The 16040-nt window shown below is 45.4% G+C and overlaps 1 protein-coding gene across 1 annotated transcript; it reads left to right on the forward strand.

Annotated features, from left to right (window-relative positions):
- The first annotated feature begins 7305 nt into the window (after positions 1-7305).
- Positions 7306-13329, forward strand: HBZ (hemoglobin subunit zeta). The gene is made up of 3 exons (XM_078664323.1): positions 7306-7470; positions 9787-9991; positions 13154-13329. The coding sequence occupies exons 1-3, from the start codon at positions 7376-7378 to the stop codon at positions 13280-13282; spliced, it is 429 nt and encodes a 142-aa protein (XP_078520449.1). The 5' UTR covers positions 7306-7375; the 3' UTR covers positions 13283-13329.
- Positions 13330-16040: the final 2711 nt, after the last annotated feature.

Genomic DNA, 16040 nt, shown 5'->3' on the forward strand with positions numbered 1-16040 from the left:
CCCTGGGTACCGCATCCCCTTTGTAGTTGCAAAGGCTTGCTGACATCTTTACAAGAAGATCTTTGGGCTCAAAGTAGACTCAACCTTGAGTCCCTCCAGTGACCAGAATCTTGGGCCACACTGCATTGTGTGAATCGTGATCTGCATCTTTTAGTGAGCTGCTTGAGGTCTTCTCATGACTCCTATGCCTTCAGCCTGTGGGTCCATTTGAGGGTCACCTTTGTTTTCCTTGGGCTCCCCTGATTGCGCAGGCCTGCCCTTACTACTCTGCATGCGGTGAGTCTCCTGGTCCTTGCTGGTCCCAATAATGCACATTCTTGACTTCTTGCTTGGGTTGGATTTGCCAAGGCTTGTTAGTGCTCCCGCCGGACACAGACCACTCAGCACTCAACATCTTTTGTGGGACAGATTGTATCCGAGGCCTGGCTGTCCTCAGCGCCGCCTGGTCCTCTCAGCTGCAGAGTCAAGGTCACCGTCATCTTTCCTGAAGCACCCGACATAGGAGGGCATCCGTCTTCCAAGTCTCCTGGTCCCTCCCGAGTTACATAGACTCTGTCCCCTCTGCTTTCAGGTACTCCTCTTCAAGAATTCACTTTTAGATTCCTCCGGTCCCTTTCTCCTCTTCCAGCAGCACTTTCCTGAAGTCCTCCTTTGGGTTATACAGCGGTTTCTGACACTACTTCACACCTATGCACCCAGATTTCCTGGGATAGGAACCTTGTGTACCACGGTATTCATGGGTGGAGTGGCTCTCCAACCTTCTGTCTTCCAAAGGGTTTCCTCAGGGTTCACTGGGAAGGGTCCCAAATCCTTAAAATTCCAACTGCGACTTGCACATAAACTTGTACGGAGAACGCTGTTGTGTTCAGCAATTCTACGTCCTCTTGACCTTGTCCTGGCTCGAGTCATGGTTCTTATACCACTTTCTCAGTATATGGTTTTGTCCCTCCCTGGGGCCCACTGTGTATTAGTGCTATCTACTGTGATTTCTTTGCTACAGTATTTTGTGTTTTGTGTTTATCTCTGTGTAGAAGATACTGTAACATGCTAGAGAGTGTTATATTATAAAAACATATTTTTATAAATACTTTGTCTGGTTCCTTTTCATTTAATCTATACTATAAGATTACATTCTGGTAAAACAAACTGCTTTACACTCCTTCAAGACTAAGCCTGAAGGCTGCTCTCCACAGCTACCACTTGGATAGCTTTCTAAGGTTATCTGAGACCTCCTAAATCACCATAAGGGTTGTCTGGACTGGTGCAAGGAGCCCACTTACATCAGTGGACATCATATACCAGGCCAGCTTCTCACACTGACCAAAAGGAACTTTTGAAAAAAAACCCTCTCTTTTTGAATTTTTGTTTTCATTTTGATTATTTGAGAAATAAGAAAAGAAGAAAAATTCTTATTGCTTTAAAGAATTGTTTTGAGAACTCTTTGCCTTTTGGATCCTTTACAATAATTTTTGTTTTTGTCCTATTAATGATTATAATCATCTTATTTGGCCTACGTTCTCCGGCTGTATATGTTTTTGGAAAGGTTGAATTAATACAGTACGTGAGGAAGTGAAACATTATACACTTACACAAAAGGAAAGCCTAGTTAGTGGATTTCAAGATAAAATGTTTGGTGAGTGAATTCCAGACCGGATTAGATTTGAATGAATTGTATTTCTCCTGATTTTAACACTGGGACACATTGGCTCATAAAACTGAGCTTTACCACCCTCTTTGTCCAGATAACTGTGGGAGCAACGTTTGTGGTAAATTTTTCGGTGTCATGATTTTGGGGTATAGAGTTGGGCGCCCACAGATTAAATTGCTTCACATGAACACTGTTATACCATGCAAATGTGGGAACCAGCAGGGAAGCATACTTGTATTCACAGTACTGGAGTACAGTATTATTTCTTTATGCTTCTGTGACCTCTTTTCTAAATGCCAATAATAACCAATTTTTCAAAAAGAATACCCGACAAACAAAAACAAAATAAGCAATACTCACCTGCTGCACATGAGAATTGCTATGAAAGTGAAGCAAGAATCTGAGGTTCCAGTTTATGGTGGTTTCTGAGGTTAAGACATCACCAATAATTCTTGTTTGGGGCTAGTTAAATCTTTTCTACCCGGCTGGAGGATGAGAGAAAGGGGGACGCTAACCTCTTTATTGCAAGCCATTTGAAGAAGACGAATGTCCTTTCTCCTCCAGGCTCGACGTACTTTTGCCAGACTTGGCCCACACCCCTGGAAGAAATTGGAAACTCTTAAAGTTGATTTTCATATCTGCAGCATGCATGGGAAACACATATGGCTGCAACTGAAAGCCATCTCCAACATGTATCAGAACATTAGTGTTAGAAATGGGGGTCTCTAGTTGGCAGAGGTAGGTGCCACTGTCCAAATAGGGACCCTTGCTTCTAGCCAGGGTAAGGAGGAAACACTCTTTAGATAACCTCTGCTCACCCCCTTGGTAGCTTGGCACAAGCAGTCAGGCTTATCCAAAAGCAATGTGTAAAGTATGTGTACCAACACTCACAGTAACACAGTGAAAACACCACAAACTGACTCCACAACAGTTTAGTAAAATAAAGGTATTTAATCTAAACTACACAAGACCAAAACGACAAACATCCAACCTACACAGTTCAAGAATATGGTTGCAAAAGAGTTCTTAAGGTTGCAATAAAGAAATCCACAGTTGCGTGAAAAGTTCACAGTTGCGTCACGTTTAGTCAACTGTACCTTTTAAATGCGACAAAGTTCCAAAGCAGAAGCTGGTGCGGTGGAAAACAAGCGATGCGTTGCTCCTGAGACCCTGGGGAGGCGATGCGACAACCCCACTGCAGCAGCGGGCGTGTTGCGACGAATCCGGTCTGTATGGGGAGGTAGGCGGACTTGTATGGATTCTGGTGCGTAGGTTCCATATGAAGTTTTCTCTTGCAAAGGCACGATGCGATGATCTTTGGAGTTGCGACGATCTCTGGGGCGATGATGCGCGGACCAGCGGTGGTCTCTCTCTCGCAGCTCCTCGATGCGATGGCTTCTGCGATGACACTCGCAGCGACGTGATGCGGTCCGCAGGCAAGCAGTGCGGCGATCTCACCCAGCGACGACAAGCTCTGCGACGACACTCGCAGCGATGGTAATCTTCCCGCAACGGTCTGGTGCGTCCAGCAAACGAAGGATGCGACGGCTCTGGCAGCGGCAACAGGCGCTGCGACGATCTCGGCCTTCGTAGCGGCATGAATTTCCTCGCACTGTCGGGGATGCGCTCCGCAAGCGAGCGATGCGACAAAACTTGCAGAAAGTCTTTAAAAGCTTGGTTTCCAGCTTCCCAACACATGTACAACTTCCAGAGACACCACACATGGGCCACACACTCCAGGAAGGACAGAACTCTCTCAGTAGAGTTCAGGGAAGCTGGGGGTGAAGTCCTTTTGTTCCTGGGACTTCATAACAGGGAGCCAGCTCTCTCTCAGGCCCTTGGAGATTCCTTCAAGCAAGGGGACACAGCACAAAGCAAAGTCCTTCCCCTCTCCTTGGCAGCAAAGCAACAGCAGGTCAGTCCAGCAGAGCATCAGCAGGGCAGTCTTCCTTCTTCAGTTTCAGCTTTCTCCTTGGCAGAGGTTCCATCTTGATTCCAGGATGATCTAATTTTCTGTTGTCAGGGGTCCTGTACTTATACCCCTAAAAGTCTTTGTTCTCTTTGTGCAAGTGGGCCCTGAGCCCGGTCTGAACCAGTTCTGGGTGTTCCTTGAGCACTTTGTTTTCCTGGCTTCTCCTTTCCTTTCAGAGTGAGGGGCAGGGTCGTCAGCAGCCCAGCAGGAGGTGGAGCCAGCATTGTGGAAGGCAGGCACAGCCCTATTCAGGTCCAGGTGCTATCTCCTCCCACCACTCAAGTTGCAAATGCAGTCTTTCAGCCTAGGGCTGACTCAGCCAGCCTCCTGGGGAATCCCCTGCCCCTGTCACTCTCAAACCAGACAGTCAATTCACAAACACGCCAAGGCACACAGAAAGGTCAGACAAGAGAACAGCAACTTTCTAAAAGTGCTGTTCTCAAATACAGGATTTAAAAACAACCTTTCCTAAAAGATGTGTTATTAAACTTTGAGTACAGGGATACCAAACGTTTATGTCCTATCTTGTTCCTATGGGAAGATATGCTGGTAGCCACTGTAGCCAGCATACCCCATGATAGCCTATGGAGCAAGATAGCCTTGCAGGAGTGAAAAACGAAAATGGCAGTAATTCACTACCAGATCATGTCACCTACACAAGTACATGCTCTACCTTTCACATACACTGCACCCTGCCCAAGGGGGTACCTTGGGCCTTCCATAGGGGTGACCAATGTGCACAGAAAGGGAAGGGTTAGGCCTGGTCAGTGGGGACACTGACCAGGAGGACATGGCAGTTCACAGACTGCACACAGGCACTGCGGTGGCAGGCCTGAGACACCATTTTAGGGCTACTCACGTGGGTGGCAAAATCGGTGTTGCAGCCCCACTAGTAGCATTTGTCATCACCAGCCCTGGCACACCCAGTGCACTTTACTAGGGACTTCTTGGTGATACAAATATGCTAATCATGTATATCCAATCACAATAACAATTTGCACAGAGAGCATATGCACTTTAGCACTGATCAGCAGTGGTAAAGTGTGCAGAGTCCTATTGCCAACACAGCCACAGGTCAGGTCAGGAAAAATAAGGGAGGAAGAAGCAAAAAGTTTGGGGATAACCCTGCAAAAAGGCCCAGTTCCAACAATTAGCATTATTACTTTAGAGAAATAGAATCAAAACTGTAGTTTTTCCCATTGAGAAAGGCCTTTTTTTAATTCACCAACTAAGCTTGACTCCTTTTATTGACTTTTTGTATCCCTTACAAGCTGAACTACCCTTTCATATGTGGAAAGGTAAAGCAACTTAAAAATAGGTAAACGTATATAACAGTACTTAACAGATTTCTATGTGTGACCTAATTTGCTTGTTGTGTTTGTAAAGCTGTAAAGCACTCATGCAGTCAAGAGGCTGCTTCCGAGCACTAGCAAAAACAGGACAGTACATGAATTGACACCACAGACTAAAACACTAAAACGTGTGAGTAAATAAACAGAACAGTACATGAATTGGTCCGGAAGACCATAATTTGTGAGTAGATGAACAGGACAGTACATTAATTGGTACCGCAGACCACAATTTGTGAGTAGATGAACAGGACAGTACATGAATTGGCCCGGCAGACCACAATTTGTGAGTAGATGAACAGGACAGTACATGAACTGGTAGCGCAGACTGCTATTTGTGAGTAGATGAACAGGACTGTGCATGAATTGGTGCCGCAGACTACAATTCGTGAGTTGATGAACAGGACAGTACATGAAATTGTCCCGCAGACCACAATTTGTGAGTAGATGAACAGGACAGTACATGAACTGGTAGCGCAGACTGCTATTTGTGAGTAGATGAACAGGACTGTGCATGAATTGGTACAGCAGACCGCAATTTTGAGTAGATGAACAGGACAGTACATGAATTGGTACCGCAGACCACAATTTGTGAGTAGATGAACAGGACAGTACATGAATTGGTACCGCAGACCACAATTTGTGAGTAGATGAACAGGACAGTACATGAATTGGTACAGCAGACTGCTATTTTGGAAAGATGAACAGGACAGTACATGAATTGGTACCGCAGACCACAATTTGTGAGTAGATGAACAGGACAGTACATGAATTGGTACTGCAGAGCACAATTTGTGAGTAAATGACTGTCACTTTTCAATTCTTGCCCTCCGGACAGTATATTATGAATTATAGATCTCTTCTTCTAAACAATAGGATATATTGAATTTAAACTGATGGTGATAGCGAGAGGTTTGTTTTGCCTCTCCCTGTAATCCTCAAAAAGTGTTTGAATATCCTGCCAGTGAGCCACTGAGTGGGCTTTAACAAAACAAAACTCATGCATCTGTCCTGAAGGTTCCCACCACACTCTGGATCTGGTATATGAGATCCAGCTAGCTTCCCCATGGGATCAGTGCGCTTGAGCGATTCAAGTGATTCAAGTTGAGATATTAAGTTATCGATTGTTTGAGCCCCACAAGAGCAACTATCATAGAGCAACAAGGATCCATGTGGATTTGGAAGGCGCTGCCAGAAAGGTTCTGGGCCTAACATGTGGAACTACCACTATACGTGTAGACTGGGCCGGCAGAGGAAAAGGGCTGATCCCCGTCTCCTGTGGGTATTGGGAGGATGAGTAAAACTGTACTGTGATGTAGGGTAGACAACTTGAGATTCAGGGCTGCTCTGCATCTCAAATGCCCTGAACTCATAACCTCAAGCTCTTCTTTTAAACAGTAGGGAGGAAGAGGCTAGGTGCTACCAAGAGGCAGTATTGTTTGACTGTAAAGCGGGGTAGGCTGGGGCAGTGTTTGCACAGCTATATGCCTAGCCAGGGACAAGGTCCTACCTCCCTGACTGACCTCTCATCTCCCAGGCCTTTCATTCCTCCTTGCCTAAATATAGCTATTTAGATAGAACAGCTACAAAGTTACTGGAACAGGGACTCTTACAAACTGTCATCAAAGAGCTGCATGCAAACTGCATAACATAGTTTAGGACGTTCTGTTTTTTTTCCATGTCTTTCATTATCTATTCCTAATGTTGCTGAAAAGTGTTTGGGTAGATATACATTCTTGTTAGTAAAGTTAGCCGTTATCAGTGCTTTAAAACAAATTAAAAGTATGTGAGAGAGGGCTTATGGAGAAATGAGGAGCACTTGTGCCTGGTGGTCATGAGGGGACCCGAGGAGGTCGTCTTGAGGGGTGGGGGGGGGGGGCGGGCAAACATGATGGTCGCACTGGCCGCCAACAGCTATAAATCCGGCCTGGCACTGACTCCTCTCTGAGACTGTATTTGAGTAAGTCCTGGTGCCTGAGTCTAATCAAATGCAATTACAATTTTGTATTCAACAATTGTTGACTGGAAAATGAATTTTCCCCTTGCAGACAGTCACTGAGTTGCGTTCAGTCTGTACCATACGCATTGGGAGTGAATGTGCGCCTTAGTTTCTGTCACATGCGTAAAGTTCCACTGTTCATCCTCAGGAGGTTTCTCCGTCCTGCGAGGCCTGTCAGAGGGCTTGGCGGGTCGACCCTCCGATCTCCCCACGGCAGCCTCTGCCTCAGACAGATAAGCTAAGCGGGCCTCCTTGGGCGGAAGCCAGAAGTGACCAATATGATTGGACGGCTGCCAGCGGCTCGTGGCTCTTCCCTTTAAAAGAAGTCCCTGGCCAGCTGCAGTCATGGACCGGTCTGCCCTTTACATCTTCAGCTGACCCGAACCCACCAGCCACAGACCACCAAGATGACCCTGACCGCTGCTGAGAAGGCTTCCCTGGTAGCCCTGTCTGGAAAGATTTCCGGCCACGCTGAGGCCCTGGGTGCGGAGGCCCTGGACAGGTAAGATCTGCACGACATTTGCCCCGAGGTCAAGGCGCGTGTGCTTCCGGGTCAGGATGACATGAGAGCCGAATGAGGGATAAACACCCTCAAGCAGCAGGTTCATTTTATTCTGGGCGACTTGTGAGGCTTTCATTCTTGAACGGAATACGCCATGTTTCTGAGTAGAAAACTGAAGTGTAAATAAATGAAATAATTTAACTAATTACTAGTTGCCACATGCTCTTCTGATATGTGTGACACAAAGTCATAACATTTGAGATAACAGCCCCTTGTTTTTTGCAACCATATTTCCACTTTTCAATTATTGGTGTTGATGAAGTGTTTATTGGCTAAATAAACTCTGACATTTGTTAACCGAGGGAACCAAGGAGCACAAAGCTGAGACAATTCAATAGGTCTTTGTAGTGAAAGTGTCCTGAGCAATATCAAATGACTTCACTTAACATAACATGACATAACATAACGTAACATAACACAGCATGGCAAAGCATAGAATTACATAGCATTGCATGCATAACGAAACATCAGATGGAACACGGCATACCATAATATAGAAGAAATAACATTATAGTATAGCTTTACAAAGCATAAAATAAAAAATGCAAAAGACATGGCATGGTTTATCAAACAAAATTAACATAAAAACATAGAGTATTACTACTTAACATATCATGGAAGAGTATAACATTGCATTTAATGGTACAACAAAGTAAATACCATACCATACCATACCATACCATGCCATGGCATGCCATAATATAACATAGACTTCTCTCTATGAACAAGCCCTTCAGCACAGTTTGGAAAGTCAGATATTTATAAATTAATATGAAAAAATATTATATAACAGAGTCTGCCATGTTATGAAATATTATATAACAACCCAGAACATCATTGGCTAACACATGGCAAGTTAATGCATTTAATTAGGTGTCTCACATACACGTGCCAAACACACACACACAGAAAACAGGAATTTCTTTTCTTTTGCAAATTATTCAGCAAAAAATAGGAACCGCTGTATTTACTTCTGTCCTAAACCTTGTTGTTTTGCTCAGTCTAGAAAGACAACACGCTTCAATATGCGTGGTGCAAATTTCTTAGATGCGTTTCATCTTTGTTATGTAGAAAAACATAGGAATATACTGCTGGAATGTTTATTTTCAGAGTCCTATGACCAGCTTTACTCCAGTAAATAAATAATAGAAACTATAGGAGAGGAAGAATTTCCCTTGTATATTTTAGGATTTCAGATTGCAATATTTTATTCCGGTTTACTTCAATTTAGTGGTTATGAGATGGTCCAATGAAATTTCCGATCACAAAACAAATACAATATTATCAAATACAAGTAAAACGCATATAAGCACAATACATTATCTACATACCATCATTACAGTTTGAAACGTCCTAACCTAGTGAAAATCTGACCCTCGCTTAGTACCAGTCCTCCTAATCAAACAGAGTGAGTAATAAACGATTCTATTTTTCAAGCGAAAATTAAACTTTTTTTCTAATATGTGAGAGAGAGAGAGAGTGAGATATTGTGTGTGTGTGTGTGTGAGAGAGAGAGGGAGGCTTTTCTGTTTGCAGTTCCAGATCTTGGTTCAAGTAAATTGAAGCTTATTAGCTCCCAATGTTTCTGGTGTGTATCTCGCTGCCAGCGGCTTGGGATCACTGCTGGCATGGACACTCCTCTTGGAAGTCTGTTAAGTGACTGGAGGCCTCGTGTCCAGTGTGGAAAGAACTGAAAATCCTCCATTTTCTGGAGGAAACTATAAATACGGTCAGGGATTCACCTGAAATGATTTCCCTCTCCCTAGGGGATTATTGTGGAAGAAATCCTGAGGGTAATTCAGTCAGTGTACTCTACTACTCATTTGATTATTCTTTTGGAAATTGGAGGAATTCCAGTTTTCTAAACCTCAAAACGAACCTCAAAGTCTGTAAAATGCGTAGACGTTGGTGTTGATAGGTAGCCACAACAGGCACAAATCCATATGTTGGAAATGGTACACCAGCAAAATCACAGGCAACTTTCTGCAAGATGGCCATATTGTTTCAAGCCAAAGATGACCCGAATGCTCTGTTTCTAATGACCTGTTTATAGACATGATATGTATCCTGGAATGCCAAATGTGTATATTTAAAAGGTTCATCTTTCAGTAAAATTAAGGACACATTGAAAGTCTATGTTTAAAGATTGGTTTGTCGGACATGAATTGGGATACATTTCAACCACACCTTAACAGAATAGGGTTGTTTTGTTGTTGAACACTTATCAATAATGACCCTTGTCTACCCATTTTTTAGGTTGTTCCTCTGCTTCCCTCAGTCTAAGACCTACTTCCGCCACTTTGACCTCACCCCAGGCTCTGCTGATATCAAGCGACATGGAGGCAAAGTCCTGAGCGCTATCGGCGAAGCAGCAAAGCATGTGGACAACCTACAACAGGCCCTGTCTAAACTCAGTGACCTACATGCATACAACCTCCGTGTGGACCCTGTAAACTTCAAGGTGAGAAAAGATTTAGAAGATCTTTGAAGATAAATTCAAAGTACTAGAATTTAAGGTTAGAAGGTTGCCAGTCTTCCATTAGGCAAAAATCAATGACAGACTTAATATATATGTACCTAAGGTTTTATATTAATAGTATGAGCTATTTACATTTTTAGCGAACAAATAACCAATAAGTGGCAATTGTATATGTTCAGTTGTAGATTTAGAGGAGTTGGAAACATATACTCTCTTAACTTAGATTTAGGTCAGCAAATTTCCAGTCATTTAATGCAAAACAATTTTATTTCAGAAAGTTCCTTTCATAATAACACTATTTATTATAGAATCATCACACTTTATGAAGTCTACTACTAAGAGCCAGGCACAAGAATGAATATAGAGCTTGTGCAAATGTTGTCTGGTCATTGTCATAAGGATAAAAACGAGGTCATAGATCTGGGAGGAAGGGACGGAAATAGAGAAGGAAAGAGACAGAAAGCAAGAGAGGAAATAGAACGATATGGCAATAGGAGGAGGCTGAAAGTGAGACAGAAGCGAAAAAACTAGAGAGGGAAATAAATGAGACAACTAGACAGAGGTAGTCAGAGGGTGTCAGAAGGATAGAGCAACTGAGATAGATGTGAAGAGAAAGAGTTAATATGTGAAAGAGGGTGCTTGCAAACAAGGCAGAATAGGAGAGAGTGGGAGAGGCAACAAAACAGAGACAGAGAGTCTCAGTGGTATGCAGGACGACAGATATTGTGATATGTATGATGAGACACAGATATAGAAAGATAGCGATAGGGGGATTTAGAGAGAAAGGGAGAGAGTAAGAGAAAGATAGAGGGTGAACGAGCCCACGGGCACTAGTAAGAAAGAGCGAGATGGGAGAGGCTATGTAATAAGGCAAGATGTCTTGGTGAGACCAAGAAAACCGAGACAGAGAAAAATAAAGACTGTCCAGCAACTTAAACGTTGTCACATAGTGCAGTGGTTCCCAAACTTTTTTGACCTGTGTCTCCCTTGACCTAATCGGCAGTTGGCCGTGGCTCCCCACCATTTTTTTTACCTGTGAATCTGTGGTTTCCACAGGATCTTGTCGCTCAGCCAGAGTCATGCGCCATGTTTACCCTCAGAAGTGTATATTACGCCAACCTTAATCATATACTGAGCAATAACTGTCATTCACCTCTTGTAAAACACTTGAATCATGTTGCGCATTTTAGCACAGAAGGTGCATAGTGACTAAAGATATTTGTACAAAGTTTGAACATACGGTGCTCAGCCTATAATTAAAGTGAATCCCTGGCACAGTGACTGTGGTTCTGCGCACAAAAGGTGCTGCTGTTAGAAATGTGCTGTCAGGGTGGCACGACGACGGAAGATGCCCCCACAATGCCAGGGCTTCGTATATTATACATGTTACACATACCCACTCACTCCCTGCCCATTACTCGCTAGCAGCTGCTAGCATGCTGCAGCTAATTCTTGGCATTAGCCTTAGAGTCCGACCTCTCCCCCGTTAAAGGGGACGCTGGCTCCAGGACAGTGATAATAGCGCCCAAACACCAGCCATGAAAGCTGGAGTTCATGCAGCGATGCTGTTTCTAAGAAGTTTAAACAAAAGCCCTAATAGACATCAATAGGATAGAAGCCAGAGCTGGCTTTGTAGGCCTTCGAGCGTGTGAGCTGCAAAATACTAAAGATAACATTAGTAAGTGTTCAACTCACTGAGCCGTCTTGCCGTCAGGGCCTAATAAATTTTACGCTCAAATAATAACAAAACGGCAATAATAAAATAGTAAGTACATGGGTGCCTGTAATTATGTGAAACTGCCGTTCATGTTCTTACTGTGCTCGAGTCAAAGGCGAAATAAGTAAACGATGTGGCTGCTGACCTGCACCAAGCAATGGCAGCTGGCAGGCAAGGTGTGTGCCAAGGCACCAGAGTCTGAGCAAGCAGACAGGGTGAAAGGCAGGGTACGGCCAGAATTACAACTGCTGTTCAACAGCCAAGGGGGCCGCTCGTTCTCAGCTCTTTGATTCTCTGTCACTTTCTGTGAGAATGTGCAGACTCTTGGATGCAAACAAACAATGCGAACAACTGCTTTTAACACCGATTTATACTCCATGCTGCAGCTAATTCTTACACGCGTACGTACATCATACACGTGTAAGATTTAACTGCACATTGCAGGATGATGACGGTGGCATTACTAACTCCCCCGTATGTGGCTGCAATTTCCCACATTGTGCGCGCGGCGCCCCTGGCACCTCATTGCGGTGCACCGGGGTGCCGCGGCGCACAGTTTGGGAACCATGGACATAGTGGATTGTCCTACTGACTAGGGACTCCCAGAATATTGTGGTGCAAGAATATCGAGGACAGAATATTGAGGGACAAAATATCTAAGTGTAAGTGCATTTAATATTCCTACCTCCACATCTATGTACCTTGAAGATATATACACCGCGTAGGTAAATATATGTGGAGGTAGGTATAGAAAACCTAGACTTACTTTCGTGTCGATATTTTTTTTAATATTGTGTTCCATCAATATTCTGGGGTCACTATTTTGGATGTCATGATGAGTTGCTGGAGTGCATATAAAGGCATTGGTACTTGTGGATACACCAATGAAAGCATTAAGTGAGGTTTGTGAGGGTTAGACCATCTGCAAACAAAATGGCGAAAATGGAAAATATTGCGACCTAAAATATCTACAACCAAAGTATCATGAAGTATAGATTTACTATTTTGAACTTCACATCCGTGTACGTTGACACCATATTTGTTGTCAAAGTACATAAATGTAGAGTTAAGTACAGGAAATCTATGCTCACTCTTATATACCTACCTTCACAATATTTTGGCAATATATAATTAGGTGACATTATTCCTGAGCATCAGTGGCGTAGGCATTGCTAGACCTTGTTAAGAGGAGGGGAGGTGTGCTGTCCATTTCTGGGTTTGCTGCCTCGCGACCGCTGCAGGCAAAAGTGGGGTGGGGGAGACTGCCACCCCCGTCCCCCCCCTTGCTACACCACGGATTGATATTTTTTCGATGTTTTGCTACTATTCAATTTTGGAGAATGTGGGAGATGTACCAGTGTCTGTAGGTGCCAGGACGGAAAGTGAAGGCCCCAGGTTGAACCTCCTTCTCTTTTCTTATTTTTCAGGTGCTCGCCCACTGCATTGAGACCGTCCTGGCCGCACACTTCCCGGCTGAATTCACCCCTGAGGCCCATGCCGCTTGGGACAAGTTCCTGGCTGCAGTGTCAGCTGTGCTGACCTCCAAGTACCGATAGACTTCTGGCCAGTGATGTAGGAAACGAAAGAGGAGCGAGAAGATCACAGCGTGTGTTCAATGTGCGGGTACTTCTGGGAAGTTGGACACAGATGGATAATCCAGTGTGCACGAACTTGCACAATGTTAATAACCAGTGACCTTCTTGTGATCTACTGATGCAATAAAAGATTCAACTTCATTCTTGTTCTATCACAAGTGTTTCAACTTCCTTTGGTTAAATACTGTTCTTACAAATTGTGTGCTCCTGTAAGTGCACAAAGAGTGTCATGGCTGCCGCTTACCCTTCCCAGAGATGTTTGAAGGGATGGGCAAAGTGGGAATTTGTTCGAGACCCCACCTTCCAAGCAGCCCCCGGGGAAAGTGAACTTTCTCGCTATTAGGCTTCCGTCTATTCTATTTCTCCATCTAAATAGCTCTTCCTCTCTGCCTGTTCTTATCTCTGACTCTCTTTCTTTCTACCCAGTGTCACCTTAAGGATTTTAGGGGTCTCAGGCAAGACATTTATCAACTGTTTTTTTGTGACCCTGTTAAAGTTTAACCCCTTAGGTGCGTCGGATGGCCAGGAGCCGTCCAAAGCACCTGTGCTCATGTGCGTCGGACGGCTCCCGGCGCTCCGCGCACATAGCACTGGATATCCCTCTACCGAGCTCCCGAGGTTGTATCTTTGTTTCTCTGAAATGACGATCAGCGCGCATGTCGCACTGACGTCATTTCAGAGAAAACGAAACTGAAATGGGCCAATAGGCTCATTTCTGTTCACTTTCTACATGCTCAGGGGGCTATCTCAGCCCCTGACCAGGTAGAAAGTCAGGAGGGGTATCATTGGAAATGGAAGAATCCCTGCCTAGTGGATCCCTGCTTGAGGAATTTGCTAATAATTTTGGCATATTCAGTTTTGCTGCCCCCCAGGGGGTAGATAGGGGCACAGCCCCCAATCTGCCCCCAGGGGGGGGAGCGGGAGCAGAGAGCGCACTAGCCACCATTGATTTTTTGTTTTTAGGATATTTTGGGTATGGCTTCCCGAGATGGGCATGGCAATGCCCGAACCCCGCCTAATTCCACTGGCTTTCCGTCCCCCTGGGGGCAGATGGGGCAATAGCCCAAAATATTCCCACCTAGGGGGCATATAGCGCACTAGCCACCAGGGATTTCTTTTGGTACATTTTAGGGTGGGGCTGCCCAAGATGGGCATGCCAATGCCCACACTCTGCCTAATTCCATAGTCTTTCTGTCTCCCAGCAATAACCCCTGATCTGCCCTTCAAGGGGTGCAGAAAATCCACTAGGCACCGGGGATTGTTTTTTATTTAAATGTAGGGGTGGAGGCTACCCAAAATGGGCATGCCAATGCCCCCGCCCCACCTTATTCCACAGTCTATCTGACCCCGGGGGCAGATAGGGGCAATAGACCCAATCTGCCCCCCACTCGAGGGCGCAGAAAGCGCACTAGCCACCAGCGTTTTTCTTTTTAGGACATTTTGGGGAGGGGGCTGCACAACACGGGCATGCCAATGCCCACCCACCTAATTCCACAGTCTTTCTGCCCCCCCTGGGAGACAGATGGGGGCAATAGCCCCGATCTGCCCACCAGGTGGGCAGAAAGTTCACTATGAACCAGAGATTATTTTTTATTTTTGCGTAGGGATAGGGGATTCCCAAAATGGGCATGCCAATGCCCCCACCCCCCAAACAAATTCCACAGTCTTTTTGCCCCTCTGGGAGGCAGATGGGGACAATAGCCCCTGATCTGCCCCCCTGGGGGGCAGAAAGCACACTAGGCACCAGGGATTCTTTTTTAATGTATATAGGGGTGGGGCCTGCCCAAAATGGTCATGCCAATGCCCCCACCCCTAACAATTCCAAAAATGGGAGCTATAGCCTCTGATATGCCCGGGGGGGGGGGGGACAGAAAGCCCACTAGGCACCAGGGATTTTCAGATTTTTTTATACGTAGGGGTGGGGTCTGCAGAGAATGGGCATGCTAATGCCCCCACCACCAAAAAAGGCTTTCTGTCCTCCCGGAAGGCAGATCTGGGCAATAGCCCTTATCTGCCCCCCTGCATGGGGGGCAGAAAGGCCACTAGGCACCAGGGATATGTTTATGAGCATGCCAGTGAGAAGCCACATAACAAGTGCGGACAGAAAACCACTAGAAACCAGGGAGAATTTGTGTGTGTGTAAACAGGAGTTTGTCTGATGGTCTGCATGCAATGACCTTTGGCTGGCATTTTGATGGTGGGGTGTGTGGACCTGCACTCGGCTAATGGTGTGGGTGGACTTGTGCTGTGTAGATTTGCACTTGCCTGGTGGTGTGCATGGAGTGGCGCTTGGCTGGCAGGGGATGTGAGCTGGTGCTTGGCTAGCTGTGTGCATGGATGGTGCTTAGCTGCAGGGCCAGACTGGCCGTAGCTGGCACCAGGCATTTTCCCGATAGGCTGGATATGTGGGGGTCAATTTTCTGACCGTGAGGGGCAGTTTTGTCACTGGGGGACAGTTTTGCAGCAGCAACAAAAGCGCCCCCCCAGCCGAGCAGCAATCTGCCAGGGCAGGTTGCTGTTCCCAGTCCGGCCCTGCTTGGCTGGCGGTGTGCGGGAATGGCGCTTGGCTGGTGGAGTGCGTGGGTGGCGGTTGGCTGGCAGTATGAATGGATATTGCTTGGCTGACTTTGTGCATTGATAGCATTTGTCAGGCAGTGTAATTGGATGACGCTTGGTGGGAGGTATGCATGGTTGATGCTTGCCTGGTGGTGGGTGTGGA

This window comes from Lissotriton helveticus, chromosome 10 (genome assembly GCF_964261635.1).
Source record: "Lissotriton helveticus chromosome 10, aLisHel1.1, whole genome shotgun sequence".
NCBI classification, from domain to species: domain Eukaryota; kingdom Metazoa; phylum Chordata; class Amphibia; order Caudata; family Salamandridae; genus Lissotriton; species Lissotriton helveticus.